Source organism: Acipenser ruthenus, chromosome 59, assembly GCF_902713425.1.
Source record: "Acipenser ruthenus chromosome 59, fAciRut3.2 maternal haplotype, whole genome shotgun sequence".
Lineage (NCBI taxonomy): Eukaryota > Metazoa > Chordata > Actinopteri > Acipenseriformes > Acipenseridae > Acipenser > Acipenser ruthenus.
In genome coordinates this window covers 4,578,705-4,593,190 of record NC_081247.1, presented here as the reverse complement: position 1 = coordinate 4,593,190, position 14,486 = coordinate 4,578,705, and the positions used below count along the sequence as shown (strand labels likewise).

General features: G+C 39.6%; 1 protein-coding gene across 1 annotated transcript; it reads right to left on the bottom strand.

The window, feature by feature from the left end:
• Window positions 1-220: 220 nt before the first annotated feature.
• Window positions 221-10,846, bottom strand: LOC117969719 (E3 ubiquitin-protein ligase TRIM39-like). Its single transcript, XM_059018432.1, has 10 exons — window positions 10,781-10,846; window positions 10,639-10,674; window positions 9,544-9,573; window positions 8,918-8,950; window positions 7,694-7,789; window positions 7,397-7,483; window positions 6,649-6,675; window positions 2,985-3,011; window positions 2,866-2,892; window positions 221-1,072 (listed from the first exon to the last, which is right to left on the bottom strand). Exons 5-10 carry the CDS (start codon window positions 7,755-7,757, stop codon window positions 498-500), a joined length of 807 nt encoding a protein of 268 aa, XP_058874415.1. The 5' UTR covers window positions 7,758-7,789; window positions 8,918-8,950; window positions 9,544-9,573; window positions 10,639-10,674; window positions 10,781-10,846; the 3' UTR covers window positions 221-497.
• Window positions 10,847-14,486: the final 3,640 nt, after the last annotated feature.

Here is a 14,486-nt window from a genome sequence, read left to right as displayed (position 1 = left end):
CAATGCTGTATTGTGATGCTGTAGATATAGCAATGCTGTATTGTGATGCTGTAGATAAAGCAATGCTGTATTGTGATGCTGTACATATAGCAATGCTGTATTGTGATGCTGTAGATAAAGCAATGCTGTATTGTGATGCTGTAGATATAGCAATGCTGTATTGTGATGCTGTAGATATAGCAATGCTGTATTGTGATGCTATGGATATAGCAATGCTGTATTGTGATGCTGTAGATATAGCAATGCTGTATTGTGATGCTGTACATATAGCAATGCTGTATTGTGATGCTGTAGATATAGCAATGCTGTATTGTGATGCTGTAGATAAAGCAATGCTGTATTGTGATGCTGTAGATATAGCAATGCTGTATTGTGATGCTGTACATATAGCAATGCTGTATTGTGATGCTGTACATATAGCAATGCTGTGGATATATATAGCAATGCCGTATTGTGATGCTGTAGATAAAGCAATGCTGTAGATATATATAGCAATGCTAAATTGTAATTCTGAATGGAGAGCTTGTTGAATCAAACCTGGTGATTTTCAAAGGTGCTTTATCGTGACAGCCTGGGCTGAAGACGGGGTAAACCACCTCAGTGAAGTTGTATTTAAAAGTATGCATTGCATATCTATTGTCAGCATCACAGACGTTGTAAAATGACAATTCCCCTTTCCCATAGTTCAGATACATCCCCACTTTATATAGCTTGTGTTTCAGTGTGAGAGGGAGAGGGGACTGTCTCTCTTGTAGGGATGGAGGAGGGTGAGTGACCAGGCTCTTGCCCACTGCTTCATACTTCCTCCCTCTAGCGGACAGCCTCACAAGCCAGTAGCCCTCCTCTGGTTTCTCAGGTATGATCTTCTCTCCAGGGTGTGTGGAGACCCCCACAGCCCAGTAGCCCTTCTCTCCCACCTCCACCTCCCAGTAGTGTCTCCCTGAGGTGAACACCTTCCTGCCCAGCACACTGGGCCACTCTGCTTCTCTCTCCCCTGTGAATTTCACCAGTGAGTCGTCTACGTTGACTGCGAGTCCCGGGCCGGCTGTGTCAGGATTCAGGGTCACTTCAGCTGATGAGAAGGAACAAAATAAGAAGCCATTTTTTATCAAGTAGAACCAGGAATGGCCGACCCTGGTTCTGGAGAGCCTCAATCCTGAAGTTCTTGTAGGTATCTCTAAATCATCACTTGCTAAATACCTGGAACAAATGGTAATTCTGACTAATTAAGCCCAGTAATCGAGTCAATTAACTCATGAATCAGCTTCAGTAGTGTTTAAATTAGTGATTCTCAACCCTGCTCTTGTCCTGCTGGTTTTTGTTCCAACCATTGAGCTCTTTCCAATTACTTAATTGAACCCTTAATTGAACCAATACTTTGCCTAATCAAAGCCTTTTAATTATTCATTTTTAACCGTCTTTTTTTTAAAAATATTTTTTAGGATAGAAAATTTAACCATAGGGAACTGTTTAGCTATTGGAATGAATTAAAATAACTACTTACTACTCTACGTTTATCTATAAACTACTCAATAGCTGTTAAGCCTTGAAGGGGAACTCATTTGTGTGTGTGTGTGTGTGTGTGTGTCAGTGTTTTTATTATTTATTTCTTAGCAGACGCCCTTATCCAGGGCGACTTACAATCGTAAGCAAATACATTTCAAGTGTTACAATACAAGTAATACAATAAGAGCAAGATAAATACAATGACTTTAGTGCTAAGTCAATACAATGACAGTGTGTGTCAGTGTGTGTTACATGTTCCCATATGTTGCTACAACTGTTTAAATAAGGTGTGCACAGTGTTATTTTATATATTTTTTTGACATCCTGACCACTTTTTTACACTATTAAATTGCAGTCTACAAGATGTGAAGATTGCTTTCCAAGATGGCTTCAAATGTACCCATCAGAAGAACTTCAGAACAACATTTCCTATCACCCTCCTGCTCGTGTATCTATGATGAGAAGGGTAGTTCTAAAATTCTTCTGAAGAGTACATTTGAAGCCATCTTGGAAACTGTAGCACTGTAGAATAATTTAATAGTGTAAACATGTGGTCAGGATTTACTAAATAATAATAAAAAAACAACATGAACACCTTATTTAAACAGTTGTAGCAACATATGGGAACATGTAACACACACACACACTGACACACAGACACACAGACACACACACAAGCTGAATTGGGCAATGATTAGACTAAAGCAGCCAGAATGAAATGCAGGTTTCCCAATCCTGGTCCTGGGGGACCCCTGCCTGCTCTGCTGGTTTTTGTTCCAACTGAGCTCTCAATTACTGTTTGAGGCTGTTTGGTCCAGTGGTTAAAGAAAAGGGCTTGTAACCAGGAGGTCCCCGGTTCAAATCCCACCTCAGCCACTGACTCATTGTGTGACCCTGAGCAAGTCACTTAACCTCCTTGTGCTCCGTCTGTCGGGTGAGACGTAGTTGTAAGTGACTCTGCAGCTGATGCATAGTTCACACACCCTAGTCTCTGTAAGTCGCCTTGGATAAAGGCGTCTGCTCAATAAACAAATAATAATAATTACCTCATTTAACTAATAATTTGCCTAAATCTGAATGCTTTGATTATTTTAAAACAGATGGAGATTTTAAGTTAAATATAAAATGGTATTAGGAACTTGAAATCTCAATTGAGGGTCCAATTAAGTAATTGAGAGCTCAGTTGGAACAAAAACCAGCAGGACAGGCAGGAGTCCCCCAGAAGCAGGAATGGGAAACCCTGCTCTATATAATGTAAATATATGAATTATATCAACCTGAATGGTGTTGCACAATATCCTAATAGATTTTATCATCATAAGAATGCAGTAAATATGGAAGCGGTACATTTAAACTTACTTTTGGTTTTACAAATCTGTTGCCATACTGAAAGAAACAAAAACAGGGATGGATTAGCAACTCAAAATCAGCATATTCTCAATAATAAAAATGCATTCAAAGAGACTGACTGTATTTACCTCCGTTTGTAACATATCCCTCTACATCTAAAGAAAGACAATGACATGTTACAAGTTGTGTGAGTATTATAGAGGAAATTGACATTCTAATTGTACTTCTGCATGCGGTTTTCAGCACGGCTCCAGCAAAGAAGAAGAAGAAGAAGAAGAAGAAGAAAGGGAGGAAGAAGAAGAAGAAGAAGAAGAAGAAGAAAGGGAGGAAGAAGAACGGAGGAAGAAGAACGGAGGAAGAAGAAGGAAGAAGGGAGGAAGAAGAAGAAGGGAGGAAGAAGGAGGGAGGAAGAAGAAGAAGAAGAAGAAGAAGAAAGGGAGGAAGAAGAAGAAGAAAGGGAGGAAGGATGGAGGAAGAAGAAGGGAGGAAGAAGAAGGGAGGAAGAAGGAAGAAGGGAGGAAGAAGAAGGGAGGAAGAAGGAGGGAGGAAGAAGAAGGGAGGAAGAAGAACGGAGGAAGAAGAAGGGAGGAAGAAGAAGGAAGAAGGGAGGAAGAAGAAGAAGAAGAAGAAGAAGAAGAAGAAAGGGAGGAAGAAGAAGAAAGGGAGGAAGAAGGGAGGAAGAAGAAGAAAGGGAGGAAGAAGAAGAAGAAAGGGAGGAAGAAGGACGGAGGAAGAAGAAGGGAGGAAGAAGAAGAAAGGGAGGAAGAAGAAGAAGAAGGGAGGAGGAAGAAGAAGGGAGGAAGAAGAAGAAGGGAGGAAGAAGAAGAAGGGAGGAGGAAGAAGAAGAAGGGAGGAAGAAGAAGAAGAAGGGAGGAAGAAGAAGGGAGGAAGAAGAAGAAGAAGAAGAAGGGAGGAGGAAGAAGAAGAAAGGAAGAAGAAGAAGGGAGGAAGAAGAAGAAGGGAGGAAGAAGAAGGGAGGAAGAAGAAGAAGGGAGGAAGAAGAAGAAGAAGGGAGGAGGAAGAAGAAGGGAGGAAGAAGAAGAAGAAGAAGAAGAAGAAGAAGAAGAAGGGAGGAGGAAGAAGGGAGGAAGAAGAAGGGAGGAGGAAGAAGAAGAAGGGAGGAAGAAGAAGAAAGGGAGGAAGAAGAAGAAAGGGAGGAAGAGAAGAAGAAAGGGAGGAAGAAGAAGGAGGAAGAAGAAAGGGAGGAAGAAGAAGAAGCAGCAGAAGAAAGGGAGGAAGAAGAAGAAGAAAGGGAGAAGAAGGAGGAAGAAAGGGAGGAAGAAGAAGAAGAAGCAGCAGAAGAAAGGGAGGAAGAAGAAGAAGGAGGAAGAAGAAGGAGGAAGAAGAAGAAAGGGAGGAAGAAGAAGAAGAAGCAGCAGAAGAAGCAGCAGCAGAAGAAGAAAGGGAGGAAGAAGAAGAAGGGAGGAAGAAGAAGAAGAAAGGTAGGAAGAAGAAGAAGAAGCAGCAGAAGAAGCAGCAGCAGAAGAAGAAAGGGAGGAAGAAGAAGAAGAAAGGGAGGAAGAAGAAGAAGGAGGAAGAAGAAAGGGAGGAAGAAGAAGAAAGGGAGGAAGAAGAAGAAGGGAGGAAGAAGAAGAAGAAGGAGGAAGAAGAAGTAAGGGAGGAAGAAGAAGAAGAAGAAGGAGGAAGAAGAAGAAGAAGAAGAAGGAGGAAGAAGAAGAAAGGGAGGAAGAAGAAGAAGGAGGAAGAAGAAGAAGAAGCAGCAGCAGCAGCAGCAGAAGAAGATTGGCAGTTATAACAAGCGAACAAGTTTGATATCTTTCCTTCATTTACACATCTTCTTTTGAACTTATATACTGGTGTTTAATCCACAGTAACAAAACAGTGATAACACTGAATCCATTCTGTCACGTACAGTATTTATTTCTCTCGTGTGTACAGCATCATGTTACTTGATAACAACATGACTAACTGAAGAAACACAGCCCCTACCAAACCATACAAAATGACTAAATTCTTTAAGCTATTTTTTTTTAAATAAGATGTAGCAATTAAGCAAAGATCTCCGAGTCATGTGTTATTACTGCCAATATGTTGCTGATTTTGCAACACCAGATCCATTCCAGGCTGGAGTCGGGTTGAAAACAGCATGCAGAACTCCAGCTGCAGTATCGTACGCAGACTAGAAGATAAGAATACAGCCAAAAAGCATTTAAAGGGGAACGCAAGCTTTTTTTGTGTGTGTGCGTGTGTTACATGTTCCTATATGTTACTACAACTGTTTAGATAAGGCTAGTGTATTATTACTATTTTGACATCCTGACCACTTTTTTACACTATTAAATTGCAGTCCACTGTGCTCTGTTTCCAAAATGGCTTCAAAACTACATTTCCCATCATCCTCCTATGTATGATACATGGAGGTGGTAGGAAATGTAGTTCTTCTGAAGGGTACATGTGAAGCGGTCTTGAGCACGGTGTAGACTGCAATTTAGGGCAGCAGTGTGGAGTAGTGGTTAGGGCTCTGGACTCCTGACCAGAGGGTCGTGGGTTCAATCCCAGGTGGGGGACACTGCTGCTGTACCCTTGAGCAAGGTACTTTACCTAGATTGCTCCAGTAAAAACCCAACTGTATAAATGGGGAATTGTATGTAAAAAATAATGTGATATCTTGTAACAATTGTAAGTCGCCCTGGATAAGGGTGTCTGCTAAGAAATTAATAATAATAATAACAATAATAATAAAATAATAATAATAATAATAATAAGTGTAAAAAAATATATAAATAATAAAACAATACACACACCTTATTTAAACAGTTTTAGTAACATATGGGAACATGTACAGTAACACACACACACGCGGACACACGCACAAACACACGCACACACAAACGCACACACAAACGCACGCAAGCACACACACGCACATCCCAACTTGATTTCCCTAGCCCTTCATTTTAAACCCTGTTCTGAATTTATTCATTCGAAAAGAAACAAAATGAATTCAGTAACAAGCAATTCCATTTGAAGTCTTCATCAGGGCTTTCACTGAGAACATCTAATATATTTATTTTACAATTCCTACTAGTACCTAGAAAATACTGGAAATCCAGAAATATTTGTAAGCCTTTTATTGTGCGATTTTAGCGTATCAAAAACAAAACCAAATATTCTTGGCTCAGGATACAAAATTCAGGGCAACAGCAAGTCATGGACAACATTTGTGGAGCGAAATAATTAGAAAATCTTGTGGACCAAATTATATATATATATTTAATTTAGTCGTTGCCAATTATATTTTATTATTTTCTCCCAATTTGGAATGGCCAATTATTTTTAGGCTCAGCTCACCGCTACCATCCCCACGCTGACTCGGGAGGGTGAAGATGAACACACGCTGTCCTCCGAAGCGTGTGCCGTCAGCCGACCGCTTTTTTTCACACTGCGGACTCACCATGCAGCCACCTAAGAGCTACAGCGTCGGAGGACAACGCAGCTCTGGGCAGCTTACAGGCAAGCCCGCAGGCACCCGGCCAGACCACAGGGGTCGCTGGTGCGCGGTGAGCTGAGGACACCCTGGCCAACCTAACCCTCCCTCTCCCCGGGTGACGCTCGGCCAATTGTGCGCCGCCCCCCTGTGAGTTCCCGTCCTCGGTCGGCTGTCGAATTGCCTGGACTCAAACCCGCGACCTCCAGACTATAGAGTGCATTCTGCACTCCACGCGGAGAGCCTTTACTGGATGCACCACTCGGGAGCCCCCATGGGCCAAATATTTTGGCTGCAAATATTTCTCGACATAGTAAACACAAGAAAATGAAAATAATTCTTACTTAATTTCTTCAGAACTTCAGCATAATCTAGAAAAGAAAAACACAATAAAAAAAACATTCATTATTGGAACAGAAGATGGCTTTGGATCTTTATTAGAAAACTATGTTGTTTTTTTTTTAATTGCGAGCTATAACATTATTTATAAAAGATGTTTGAAATGTATCACATGTATGAACTCAATTTGTTTTAGTTTGTCAGGTTATGAGAAAAAAACAGAGCTCTGTAAACTAGCCTAGTTGGAAAAGTTGAATTGTCTAATAAAAGTAATTATCTTTATTACAAGTGTAAAATAATACATTGGACTACTAAAGGATTTTTGGAAATTGAATGAACCTGTTCCATTAGACAATGAAATGTTGCAGCTGTGCAAGTTTGTAACATTCTAGAAAATAAAGAGAACTTTCTAATTAAAAGGAGACCTCAAGGTGTGTGTGTGTGTGTGTGTGTGTGTGTGTGTGTGTGTGTGTGTGTTACATGTTCCTATATGCTGGTACTACACCTCTTTAAGGTGTGTGTGTATTTTATTGACATCCTGACCACTTTTTTAAACTATTAAATTGCAGTCTGCTGTGCTCTGTTTCCAAGATGTCTTCACATGTACCCTTCAGAAGAACTTCAGAACTACATTTCCCATCATCCCTCATCATAGATCTACAAGACAAACTACAAATGTAGTTCTGTTAGCAGTTATAAAGGAACCCCCTTTGAAAAGCATGCTAGTGATTAACTTCAATAAAGAAGGTATACCTATTCTGGGTTCACAACAGCACATGTAGTTGCTGATGACTGAAACACCCACAATACTCTTCATGGAAACAATTTTGATCAAGCTTCCTGTGAACAAATAAACACATACATGAACAGTCAATTCCTGTGTGACTGGACACTGTGAAGAAATAATTTCAGAGGCATTCAAATATACACTTTTTAAAATTTCAAATCAGAATTATCTTTTACCCCCGTTTTCTCCCAATTTGGAATGCCCAATTGTTTCGGAGACCCTGCTAGTGGAAAACAGGGATTTCCACCCTATCCAGTTCTTACTTGAAGACACAAAGTTGACGATCAGCGAAGCAATTAATAAAGGACTGAACCCAAGCAAAACCATCTTCTCTCTGAAACAAGCGTTGCAAAAACCGCCTGCAAACAAACAGACAAATAAATGAATTAATACAAGATCAATCTACGGGGGACAGACGTCTGAAACCAGTGTTTCTTAATCCCTGTTGTTTTCTGTTCCAGCAACACTCTCAATTGAACTAACAATTTACCTATTCTGAGCTTTTTAATTATTTTTAAAATAATTGGGGATTTACATACAAGGGCAGCGGTGTGGAGTAGTGGTGAGGGGGACTCTGGACTCCTGAAGGGAGGGTCTTGTGTGGGTTCAGTCCCAGGTAGGGACACACACACACTGCTGCTGTACCCCTGAGCAAGCAGGTAGTGGACAAAAAAATGTAAACCCCAATGTAAAGTTACTTAATAGGGTGTTGGGCCACTATGGTATCCCGCTCTGTGGAGTTCTCGGCGGACCGCTTTTGATGAAACTGGCTGCTCGCGCCCCAGGTTGAAATTTGCAGTCAATTGATCTGCAGTTGCTCGTCTGTTTTGCCTTGCACTTCGAATTAACGCACGGATATCACGATCCTGGAGTATGCGCTTCCGCCCGCTGCTGCCCTTTGCTGATGATGTCTTTCCATCGGAGTTCCATGCCGACATCACCTTAGACACCATTGCTCGTGAAACATCAGCAAGTTGAGCTGTCTTGGTCACTGAAGCTCCTGCCAAACGCGCCCCGACAATCACCCCTCTTTGAGGTCTCCTCTTGCAGCCATGCTAGCCATAATTATAGGCAACCAGGCCTGTCCAGCATTTTTATACATGCCCCTAAGCATGCTGGGATGTTATTTGCTTAATTAACGCATGAGCCACACCTGTGTGGAAGCCCTTGCTTTCAATATACTTGGTGTCCCTCATTTACCCAGGTGCTTCCATTTATTTTTGTCCACTTTACCTCCTAGATTGCTCCAGTAAAAACACAACTGTATATGTGGGTAATTGTACGTAAAAAAAATAATAATGCGATAACAATTGTAAGTCGCTCTGGATAAGGGAGGCGTCTGCTAAGAAATAAATAATAATACAATTATATAAGGAATCTAAAACTTTTTAGAAGCTACACAATTTAAATCTAATTTAAGCACTAATTTTTAAATGAATTCTGTTCACTTAATTTAATTTAGAACAAAAAAGTGTTTATATTCTTACCAGGACTAAATTTCTTTAGAAATTGATCATGAACTAGAAAAGAAACACAGAAAAATAACATAAATGATTGGAACAGAATATGGTTATTAGAAAAGGAATGATTACAATTTGATTTTATAAAGACATTTGGAATTTGATTTTCTGAGTAATGATTAGACAACAAAACAACCACAAATATATCAATTAGAAAACACACGGAAACTACGTCACTGGCTTGGTTTACATGCTGGGAAAATGTCATGACTTACTTATCTACTGTCATGACTTATTTAAGGTGGTACAGTGGCTGGATTCAAATTTGATAGATTTATGTTTAAATACAAATGTAAAAATTATATACAAAAATAAATCTAACAACAACAACGTGAAGTTTCAAAGCAGGAATTGTTCAATTAAACAAACCAAAGAACTAAAATTGTAATCCAGCTGTACCGCCTTAAATAAGTCATGACAGTAGACAGAAAAGTCATGACACTTAGAAAGTATTATAATTTTTCATATTGAATTTCATTTCAGTTTTTTTTCACTATTACTTTCAATGGATTTATAATCTTTAATGTTATAAACATTTTTTAAATTTGATTTATAAAATATGTTTGAAATGTATAAAAGGTGGTTGAACTCACCTTGTTTCAGTTCTACAAGTTGATCATTTTCTGAAATATAAAAAGAGAATTTTGTAAACTAAGAACATAAGAGCGTAAGAAAGTTTACAAACGAGAGGAGGCCATTCAGCCCATCTTGCTCGTTTGGTTGTTAGTAGCTTATTGATCCCAGAATCCCATCAAGCAGCTTCTTGAAGGATCCCAGGGTGTCAGCTTCAACAACATTACTGGGGAGTTGGTTCCAGACCCTCACAATTCTCTGTGTAAAAAAGTGCCTCCTATTTTCTGTTCTGAATGCCCCTTTATCTAATCTCCATTTGTGACCCCTGGTCCTTGTTTCTTTTTTCAGGTCAAAGTAGTCCCCTGGGTCGACATTGTCTATACCTTTTAGGATTTTGAATGTTTGAATCAGATCACCGCGTAGTCTTCTTTGTTCAAGACTGAATAGATTCAATTATTTTAGCCTGTCTGCATACGACATGCCTTTTAAACCCGGGATAATTCTGATCGCTCTTCTTTGCACTCTTTCTAGAGCAGCAATATCCTTTTTGTAACGAGGTGACCAGAACTGAACACAATATTCTAGGTGAGGTCTTACTAATGCATTGTAAAGTTTTAACATTACTTCCCTTGATTTAAATTCAACACTTCTCTAGACCAAATGAAAACTTTCACCCACCCGCTAATTGCACATTAAAAACCTGGTCCTGATGATGATGCTAGCGTCTTTTTTTGGTTTGTCAGATTCCTTCTACCCCAGAGGGAACCCACTGCCATTAACACTGCGGGTTTTGAATTTGCAATTAGCAAAAAGTTTTGATTTGATCTAGGCATAAGCTTGTTGAGAATTATTATTTTTTTTGCTCAGGATGAGCCCTATAGCCCTAAAGGAGATTGCTGGTTCGAATCCGGGGCTATGCCATCGCTGGCTGGGGTCGGGAGCTCCCGGGGGGTTTCCATAGAGTCCCCAGGGTGCCGGGCTTCAGACGCCTGGGTGGGGAGGGATCTATTCAGCTGATTAATCCTCGTCTCTCCACTGCGCAGGTTGGCTTGACAGCTTGAAGCATGTTTCAAAAGACTAAAGCTTAAGTGCGTTTCTCTGTCTTCATCTCTCACCTTGTTTCAGTTCTGCATTCTCCTTTTGTAAACTTTCTGAAAAACACAACTTGAAATGTTTAGTTTCTACATTTATATTTGGCATGTATAACATTATCACAACACACACACACACACACACACACACACACACACATTACACCTGCTGGAATTCTGCACTGCGTTCTGTTTTCAGCGTCGATCCAGCCTGGAACAGAAGAAGAAGAAGAAGAAGGGAGGAAGACAAAGAAGAAGGGAAGAAAGGGAAGAAGGAGAAGAAGAAGTCGCTACTAAATAATCAGCAACAAATTGGTAGAAATAACAAGCGAACAAGTCTGCTATCTGCAACATCTTTTGAACTATACTAGTATTTATCGCCTGTGTGAGCAGTTCATTTCTCTAACAATTTTTTCATTATTACTCTCCATAGTAACAAAACAGTGGTAACATTGAATTAATTCTGTCACATACAGTATTTCTTCCTCTTCTTTGTACATCATCATGTTACTTGATAACAATATGACTAACTAAAGAAACACAGCCCCTAACAAATCATACAAAAGGTTGTAATTAAGCAAACATATCAGACTTGTTCGCTTGTTATTTCTGCCAACGTGTTGCTGATTATTTAGCGGCAACTTCCACTTATTCTTCAAACACCAGGTCCATTCCAGACTGGAGCCGCGTTGAAAACAGCGCAGTGCCGAATTCCAGCAGGAGTGACGCACGCACACGCACACACACACGCACGCACACACACGCACGCACACGCATGCACGCACGCACGCACACACACATGCATGCACACATACATATACATATATATATATATATATATATATATGAAGACAACTTGCCAATTTCCTTCTTAAGTTCATAATTTTCTGGAAAACAGAGAAAGGAGAGTTTTGGAAATTAAGATTTTGTTTTGAAAATTTCCATTTAAAAAATGAGTGCAATTAGCGGGTTGTCAAAGTTTCGATTTGGTCCAGGACAAAATCCGATTGTAATTTAATAAACTCTCTATCAATCGGATGAATTTACCTTGTTTCAGTTCTTCAAACTGCTTTTCTGAGCTACCTGTATAATTAAAAAAAATGAATTCAAAATTAATAAAATTTCAATCAATATGTATTTTTGGTACAGTATTGGATTACATTACCACCGTTGTGATACTTCAATTAGAAATCAAATAAAGTCCCACAGGATTCCCATGGTGGTGCTATATAATGTACGGCACTGCAATGCATGGTACATTGATGGTACAGAACAGTACTACCATGGTTAAAGAAACAGTGCCATGATTGTACAGTGTTGGATTAGATTATAGGGCAGCAGTGTGGAGTAGTGGTTAGGGCTCTGGACTCTTGACCGGAGAGTTGTGGGTTCAATCCCCAGTGGGGGACACTGCTGCTGTACCCTTGAGCAAGGTACTTTACCTAGATTGCTCCAGTAAAAACCCAACTGTACAAATGGGTAATTGTATGTAAAATAATGTGATATCTGTATAATGTGAAATAATGTATAATGTGATATCTTGTAACAATTGTAAGTCGCCCTGGATAAGGGCGTCTGCTAAGAAATAAATAATAATAATAATATTATTTCTTAAAAAATAAACTAATATTAAAAAGAGATCTAACTTACTATGATCAGCTTTTGTTGATCCCAGCAAAAACTTCTTTAGCAATTCCATGTCCAGGAAACCTATAATTTTTAAAGAAAAATAAATGTAAGTTAAAGGGAAGCTTCCATTCAATTGGTTAATGTGTCAGACATACAGTCCCGGTACACTTTCACTGGAATGGGTTGAAACAATAGGCTTGATTGTGACTGGCTAGAGGCGCTCTCTTGTTTGCTGTAAAATATCTCAGGGTTTCCCAATCCTGGTGCTGGAGGACCCCTGCCTGCCTGCCCGCCCGCCTGCCCGTCTGAAATACTTCATTGAACCCTCAATTTAACAAATAATTTGCTTAATTTGACTTTTTAAATTGCGTAGCTTATAAGAAGTTGGAGATTTCACGTTCCCTGTTATACCATTTTATAATTAACTTGAAATCTGTTAAAAATAATCTAAGAGTTCAGATTTAGGAAAATTATTAGTTAAGAGGTCTTTGAGAGCTCAGTTGGAACAAAAACCCGTAGGTCAAGGGTCCCCCAGAGGCAGGATTGGGAAACCCTGGGATATTGAACTCCTGCTGGAATTCTGCGTGCCGTTTTCAACCCGGCTTCAAATCAGAAACACACTGATAACAAGCGAGAGTCTGAGCCACATCTTTTGAACTTATAGTATTTATCACCTGTGAGCAGTTCATTTCTCAAACAAGTTTGATATTACTCTCCATAGTAAAACAAATAAAAATAGCGGTCCTTTAACATTTAATTAATTCTGTCACTTACTTCTTTTTCTCTTCTGTGCACATCATGTTACATGACAACAACATGACTAATTTAAGAAACACAGCGCCTACGAAATTATAAAAAAAGTCGATCTTATTTTAAGATGTTATTTTAAAGCCATCAGCGTCATTATAACTGCCAAGTTTGTTGCTAATTATTTTGCGGTGACTTACTCTTCTTCCAACACCAGGTCTGTTCCAGGCTGGAGCCGGAAAACCGTGCCGATTTCCAGCAGGAAGAATGTCCTGTCATAACACAAGGAGACAGAGCTTGTTCGTTTTCAGCCACGGACAGGGCGAAGTAAGGACAAGAGTCGAGAGAAGAACTCAACGACCTGGAATCACTCACAGTAAGTTCAATGCCCTTTAAAACAACAGACAGACGATTTAAATTATAGATTGAAAGTTCAATGCCATTTCCATGTGTCCAAAATAACAATTCACAATGTGTTTATTTATTTGGCTGTCGATTGTATTCAAGGCGACTAACACTTAGTTGTTTTACATATAATTTCTGGCCAATATACTTACTTGCTTGCTCAGAGGTGCAGCAGCAGTGTGACCCCACTTAGGACTGAACCCACACAAGACACTCCAGTCAGGAGACCAGAGCCCTAATCACTATTCCACAATGGTACCCTTAATAACCAACAAGATGTATTTTGAATCCAGCGCAACAGGAACACTGATTCCCTGAAAGGAATGCATGTTGCAACATATATTTGGCAGAAACACAGTTATTTCGCAGTATTCCACAGGGCAGCAGTGTGGAGTAGTGGTTAGGGCTCTGGACTTTTGACCGGAGGGTCGTGGGTTCAATCCCAGGTGGGGGACACTGCTGCTGTACCCTTGAGCAAGGTACTTTACCTAGATTGCTCCAGTAAAAACCCAACTGTATAAATGGGTAATTGTATGTAAAAAATAATGTGATATCTTGTAACAATTGTAAGTCGCCCTGGATAAGGGCGTCTGCTAAGAAATAAATAATAATAACAGCAAAAGTCTCTCTAGTGTTCACCAACCTGTCGTAAAATAATACAGGCTACAGAACTGCCTTTCATTAATATTAGCAACCAAAAAATAAAGGTTGGATTTCTTTAACCCATTACATTGTGTTAAATATATCGGATGGTATTCAAATGCGCATTAGTTTAATCAATATTAGTGCATTAAATCATAAATCAAACGTATCTTCCACTGTGATTTTAATTTGTTAGTGATGCCACTTTAGATTATTATAATTAAATATCATTTAGTCCAGCTTGACAGCGCGTGTGTTCAATTGTATTCGAAGCGAGTTACCCTTGTACTTCAAATTAGCAGTTAGCCGCCAACCTATAAATTAAACAAACAAAGAAACACCTTTGAAAAACGTGGCTCCCTGTTTTCAGGTCTAAGGTAACGGATCCTAACGTGACAGACGGGTGTAGATCGGAGCAACCACACAGCACACCAGCTGGAAAGTCTCAC

Excerpts from the sequence above, each read along its gene's own strand:
- LOC117969719 (XM_059018432.1), bottom strand. The coding sequence starts at position 7,757 with ATGGTTTTGCTTGGGTTCAGTCCTTTATTAATTGCTTCGCTGATCGTC. Across the intron at positions 6,676-7,396 it reads CTGTTGTGAACCCAGAATAG|ATTATGCTGAAGTTCTGAAG; the intron begins GTATACCTTCTT and ends TTTCTTTTCTAG. Across the intron at positions 1,073-2,865 it reads ACAGATTTGTAAAACCAAAA|CTGAAGTGACCCTGAATCCT; the intron begins GTAAGTTTAAAT and ends CCTTCTCATCAG.